The sequence below is a fragment of the Lycium ferocissimum genome, chromosome 8 (assembly GCF_029784015.1).
Source record: "Lycium ferocissimum isolate CSIRO_LF1 chromosome 8, AGI_CSIRO_Lferr_CH_V1, whole genome shotgun sequence".
Lineage (NCBI taxonomy): Eukaryota > Viridiplantae > Streptophyta > Magnoliopsida > Solanales > Solanaceae > Lycium > Lycium ferocissimum.
Window position 1 is genome coordinate 21,790,256 of NC_081349.1, and position 6,694 is coordinate 21,796,949.

Here is a 6,694-nt window from a genome sequence, read left to right on the forward strand (position 1 = left end):
AATGTAAAGTAAAAATCTCCGATTGGCGGAGCAACTGTAATGTAAAGTAAAATCTCCGATTGGCGGAGCAACTGTAATGTAAAGTAAAAATCTCCGATTGGCGGAGCAATTGTAATGTAAAGTAAAAATCTCCGATTGGCGGAGCAATTGGCGTTGTTAGACGGCAAAAATCTCCCCGATTGGCGGGTTAGTTGACGCAATTAGATTGGTATTCTCGAAGTTAGACGAAGGTCGGTTCGATTGGCGGGTGGAGTTAGTCGCGTTGTTAGATCGTATCTCCGATTGGCGGAGTTATTTGACGCAGTTAGATTGTATCTCCAATTGGCGGAGTTAGTCGCAGTTAGATCGTATCTCCGATTGGCGGAGTTAGTCGCAATTAGATTGTAGATCTCCGATTGGCGGAGTTATTCGCAATTAGATTGTAGATCTCCGATTGGCGGAGTTTGTTCGCAATTAGATTGTAGATCTCCGATTGGCGGAGTTATTTTTTTTGTAGATCTCGATTGGCGGAGTTATTATGAAGGAACAGGGCTGCTACGGGAGCCCCCATCTTCGAATAATCGACCTTTTTTTCGGAGATACGCAAATTTAAATAAAACGTTCAGAGGTGTATAAGCTAAGGTAACAAAATAAAATAGGAGAAGGTTATTTTGGCTCATGGTGTAGAGATGGATCTTGTGACGCCTCCCCGGAAGTTCGCTTCGATGTCATCTTGTCATAATTCCTGTCAATCCTGTATTCAAAGAAAAATTCTTAGTTTGGGAGGGGTGTTGATTTGTGTCGATCGTGGCCCTAGCTTTGTCACTTGAATGCTTTGAGCTTCTTTGGTTGCGGAGATCTCTGTCCGGAGACTTGGTAGGTGGAAAAATACATAAATGCACTTTGAAAGAAAGAAAAAATATGGTATTTTAGAAATCGGATATGCATGTATATATACTACGTATAAATGCAATAAAACTCTATCATTTTTTAGATTATGACATATTCCGAAACGCATTGAGCTTCTCCATTCTGATGCCTGCATCCAAACGGTGTCTTTGCATAGTCTGTTCCTCTGATGACGCTTCTTCGTATTCAAGCCAAGTGTCGCGATGTCTTTGACGATGAGACCGATCCTAATCTATAGTTACATTACAAATAAAAGGTTTCCTAAGGGTATGACCGAACCTTTTAGGTTGCCTACGTATCCCAAATAGGAATCAGGTCTGTACGTAGTTCGAGGGTACAAATGAAAAGAAAATGATATGTAATGTAATGTGACCGAGCCTGACTCAGGCTGCCTACGTATCCAAATGGAATCAGGTCGTAGCGTAGTTCAATTACAATAAAAAGGTAAAATAATGCAATGACCGAGCCTGACTCAGGCTGCCTACGTATCCAAACGGAATCAGGTCATAACGTAGTTCAATTACAATAGAAAAGAAGATTAATAAAGGGACCGAATCCGGTAGGGATTGCCTACGTATCCCACCTAGGGAAATCAGGTCGAATCGTAGTTCCAGTTACATGAAGATAATGTTTTTGGGATTTTCTATTACAAGAGACCGGACCCGATGTGGGTTGCCTACGTATCCCACCGTGGGAAGTCAGGTCAGCGTAGTTTTGTTACAATAGAAATGCAAATTACAACGGAAAAGAAAAAGCTAGCTTGGATGTCTTCAGATGTAGTACTTCTTGATCGAGTCTGAGTTGATGGGCTTCGTGCTCACTTTACCATCCATTTCTGCCAAAATCAATGCTCCTCCTGAAAGCACTCGATGAACCACGTATGGACCTTGCCAATTTGGTGCGAATTTCCCTTTAGCTTCATCCTGATGAGGAAATATTCGCTTTAAAACCAACTGCCCTGGTTCGAATTTCCTAGGCCTTACTTTCTTGTTAAATGCCTTGGACATCCTATTCTGATAAAGCTGCCCGTGACAGACAGCGTCCATCCTTTTCTCATCAATGAGCATCAACTGTTCGTGTCTACTACGTATCCATTCTGCATCGTCCAAACCAACATCTTGGATAATCCTTAGAGAAGGTATCTCTACTTCTGCGGGTATCACAGCTTCGGAGCCATAGACCAGCATATAGGGAGTTGCTCCTGTGGATGTTCTAGCAGTGGTACGGTAACCAAGCAAAGCATATGGCAACTTTTCATGCCACTGCCTGTGACTGTCTGTTATCTTCCTCAAGATCTTCTTGATGTTCTTATTTGTTTGCCTCATTCGCTCCATTCATCTGTGGTCGATAAGCTGTGGAATTTCGGTGGGCAATCTTGAACTTTTCACAAGTCTCTCTCATAAGATCGCTGTTGAGATTGGCTGCATTATCTGTGATAATTGACTCTGGAATCCCAAATCGGCAAACTATATTGTTGCGAACAAAATCTGCTACCACCTTCTTTGTTACTGCCTTGTACGTTGAAGCTTCGACCCATTTAGTGAAATAATCGATGGCCACCAAGATGAAGCGATGCCCATTTGATGCAGGGGGTTCGATAGGTCCAATCACATCCATGCCCCAAGCGGCGAACGGCCAAGGGGAACCCATTACATTGAGCTCATTTGGGGGAACTCGAATGAAATCTCCGTGAACTTGACATTGATGACACTTTTGTACATAGCGAATGCTGTCTCTTTCCATAGTCATCCAAAAGTATCCCGCTCTCAGAATCTTCTTTGCCAAAGTGAATCCGTTCATGTGAGGTCCACATGTCCCTGCGTGTACTTCTTCTAACAACCTCGTCGCCTCTGTGGCATCCACACATCTTAGCAATCCCAGATCTGAAGTCCTCCTATATAGGATTTCTCCGTTAAGGAAGAAGTGATTTGCCATTCTCCTCAAGGTCCGCTTCTGTTTGTTAGTTGCATTTTCCGGATATTCTCTCGTCTCGAGCAACTTTTTAATGTCGTAGTACCATGGCTGGCCATCCAATTCTTCATCGACATGAAAACAATATGCTTGCTGATCGTGTATTTCTACCTTGATAGGGTCGATGTAATTCTTGTCCGGATGTTGGATCATTGATGACAATGTCGCAAGGGCATCAGCAAACTCATTTTGGATTCGAGGGACATGCTTGAAGTCAATCTCTCTGAATTGCTTGCACAACTCCTTCACGCAATGTAAGTATGGAAGAATTTTGACATTCTTGGTGGTCCATTCTCCTAGTACCTGATGAACTAATAGGTCGGAATCGCCTATTACCAAAAGTTCTTTGATGTTCATATCAACTGCCATCCTAAGCCCAAGGATGCAAGCTTCGTATTCTGCCATATTGTTCGTGCAGGGAAATCTGATCTTTGCCGAGATAGGGTAGTGCTGACCTGTCTCGGAAACCAAAACTGCTCCTATTCCGACTCCTTTGAAATTTGCCGCTCCGTCAAAGAACATCCTCCATCCTGAGTAAGGCTCTGAAATATCTTCTCCTGCGAACAGTACTTCCTCATCAGGAAAATAGGTTGTAAGCGGCTTGTATTCATTGTCTACTGGGTTCTTTGCAAGGTGATCCGCCAATGCCTGTCCCTTGACGGCCTTTTGAGTTACGTACACGATATCAAACTCACTTAACAAAATCTGCCATTTTGCTAATTTCCCCGTAGGCATCGGCTTCTGGAAGATGTATTTGAGTGGATCCATCCTTGAGATCAAGTACGTGGTGTACGCGGATAGGTAGTGCCTCAACTTTTGTGCGATCCAAGTCAAAGCACAGCACGTGCGTTCTAACAAAGTGTACCTCGCCTCGTACGGTGTGAATTTCTTGCTTAGGTAGTAAATGGCTTGCTCCTTTTTCCCCGTCTCATCGTGTTGTCCCAACACACATCCAAATGCACCATCCAGTACGGACAAGTACAGCAATAGAGGCTTTCCTGGTTCTGGCGGGACCAATACGGGTGGATTGGACAAGTACTCCTTGATTCTGTCGAAGGCCTTCTGACACTCTTCCGTCCATTTTGTGGCAGCATCTTTCTTCAGCTTAAATATAGGTTCACAAATCACCGTTGATTGTGCGATGAATCGACTAATGTAATTGAGCCTTCCGAGGAAACTCATTACATCTTTCTTGCTCTTCGGGGGAGGCAAGTCTTGGATTGCCTTGATTTTTGAAGGATCCAACTCTATACCTTTTCTGCTAACAATGAACCCCAATAATTTTCCAGCGGGAACTCCAAACGCACATTTTTTCTTTGGATTCAACTTCAAGTCATACCTCCGCAATCGTTCAAAGAACTTCCTTAGGTCAGTAAAATGATCTGAACTCCTTCGAGATTTGATAATGACATCGTCCACGTAGACTTCGATCTCCTTATGAATCATATCATGGAACAAAGTAGTCATGGCCCTCATGTAGGTCGCACCAGCATTCTTGAGGCCAAATGGCATTACTCGGTAGCAGTATACTCCCCATGGAGTGGTAAACGCCGTTTTTTCCGCATCATCCTCATGCATCAAAATCTGATGATATCCTGCAAAGCAATCGACAAATGATTGCAACTCATGTTTTGACAATTATCGATGAGTATGTGGATGTTCGGAAAGGGAAGTCATCCTTAGGACTAGCTTTGTTGAGATCCCGATAATCCACACATATCCTGATTTTTCCGTCCTTCTTTGGAACGGGCACAATGTTGGCCAACCAGGAAGGGTAGTTTGTAACCCTCACAATATTTGCTTCAATCTGCTTGGTGACTTCCTCTTTGATCGTCAAACTCAAATCGGGCTTGAACTTTCTTGGCTTTTGCTTGATCGGCGGGCGGGTGGGATCAGTTGGTAGCCTGTGAGAGACGATGTCGGTGCTCAGCCCGGGCATGTCGTCGTAGGACCAAGCAAATACGTCAACATACTGCTTAAGCAATTCCAACAATTCCTGCTTCCGTTCAGCTTCTAAGTGTATGCTGATCCGAGTTTCCTTCACTGTTTCGTCGTCTCCCAAGTTAACTATCTCAGTTTCATCCAAGTTCGATTTCTTTTGATTCTCGAGTTGCTCGATCTCTTGCGGAAGATTCTCAGGCATCATGCTTTCGTCGTATTCCTCGTAATCTTGTTCGTCGTTTGTACTTTGCTCAATGGTTTCGTTACATGTCATAATCATAGAACGAATATTTTTACTAGTTTGAGTCTTTGAAAAAGAAAGGCGAGTATAAGTAAGATATGATATTTTAATAGAAAAATAAAAATGCATTTTCATTAAAGAAGCATTCAATGCTTTTAAAGAAAGAGGCGGATGACAAAAGAGCACAGGCATGATTCAAGCCTCAATTGATCATGCTATTTTGAAAACAAACTACAATTCCACACTACCAAGACTCTCGGCGAACCAAGGATGGGCTGACAGTCCAATTCTGCAAGATCTCTCCTGGTTCGGCATCACGAATGGTCGGTGTCTCGGCATCTGCTTCAGTTTCCCCACAATACTCCTCAATCATTGTCACGAACAGGTTCTCCATTCCTTCTATGATATCTTCATCGACCTCCGGCACAATCATCTGACCCTGGACAGGAACTTGCTCTGGCACAAAGATCCTCTTGGTGCCGCTAGTTTCTCCAAACATAGGATCATACCCGAGCCCAAAAGTACCCTTCTGCTGCTTCAGTTGGATTGGTTCAATTATGCCATCAGATTTTGGGCCTAACCCGGACTTTGGCTGGTAGCCGTACTTCAACATCTCTGACGCTACCATTTTTGCTGCGCTTGACATCTTCATTTCATCAGATCCCGCCATCTCATCTATTTTTACAGCTTGCATGATTTCCACAGCATGAAAGGTGGCTCCATCTAATTCTCCCATTTCTTCAATAACCGGAATAGAGCGTTCAGAATAGACGGGGTGACCAAGTTCCCCCTGAACTACGATTTGCTCCCAGCCCCATTCGAATTTCAAACAACGATGCAAAGTGGAAGGAACGGCTCCCGGCCATGTGGACCCACGGCCTTCCTAACAACAAGTTGTAAGTTGATGATATGTCCATCACTTGAAAAAGGATCGGGAATTCGACGGGCCCGATCTGCAAATGTAGACAAATTTCTCCAATGACACCCCTTTGTGTCCCGTCAAAAGCTCGGACCTTCATACGGCTTTCTTTCATTTCTCCCGTGTCCATCTTCAAACTTCTCAGGGTGTTGAGAGGGCAAATGTTACACCCTGAACCTCCATCGACAAGTACCCTAGATACAAACTTATCTCCGCACCTCACGGTGATGTGAAGTGCTTTGTTGTGTTCTGTTCCTTCTGGTGGAAGTTCATCATCGCAGAAAGAAATCTTGTTTGCTTCAACCATCTGCCCGATTGTTGCGGCCAGCGTTTCACTCGTCGTCTCATTCGATATGCTTACTCCACTCAATACCTTAACTAAAGCGTCCCTGTGGGCTTCAGAACTCATCAACAAGGACATGATCGATATTTGGGCAGGTGTCTTCTTCAACTGTTCTTCAACTGAATAGTCTTTGGTTTGCATCTTCTTCCAGAATTTTGCTGCCTCGGCATCAGTAATGTTTTTCCTTTGATGGTGCTCTTTGCCTGAACTTCCTCTGTTTAAATCCTCCGGGACGTAACATCTTCCTGACCTCGTCATTCCATGAGCGACTGCGGTTTCCATCATCTTAGCCTTCCCTTTCAATTGATAGTCCCATGGGACTGCCCTAGAATCATAATCGTGCTTTCTTGCTACAACAGTGGTCACCACGAATTTTGGTTGGTATGTCGAA

General features: G+C 43.9%; 1 protein-coding gene across 1 annotated transcript; it reads right to left on the bottom strand.

Annotated features, from left to right (window-relative positions):
* Positions 1 to 779: 779 nt before the first annotated feature.
* Positions 780 to 5,233, bottom strand: LOC132067533 (uncharacterized). The gene is given in 4 exon segments (XM_059460800.1): positions 780 to 2,204; positions 2,206 to 4,493; positions 4,496 to 4,525; positions 4,528 to 5,233. Coding segments are annotated over 4 exon segments (3,570 nt in total). The 3' UTR covers positions 780 to 1,658.
* Positions 5,234 to 6,694: the final 1,461 nt, after the last annotated feature.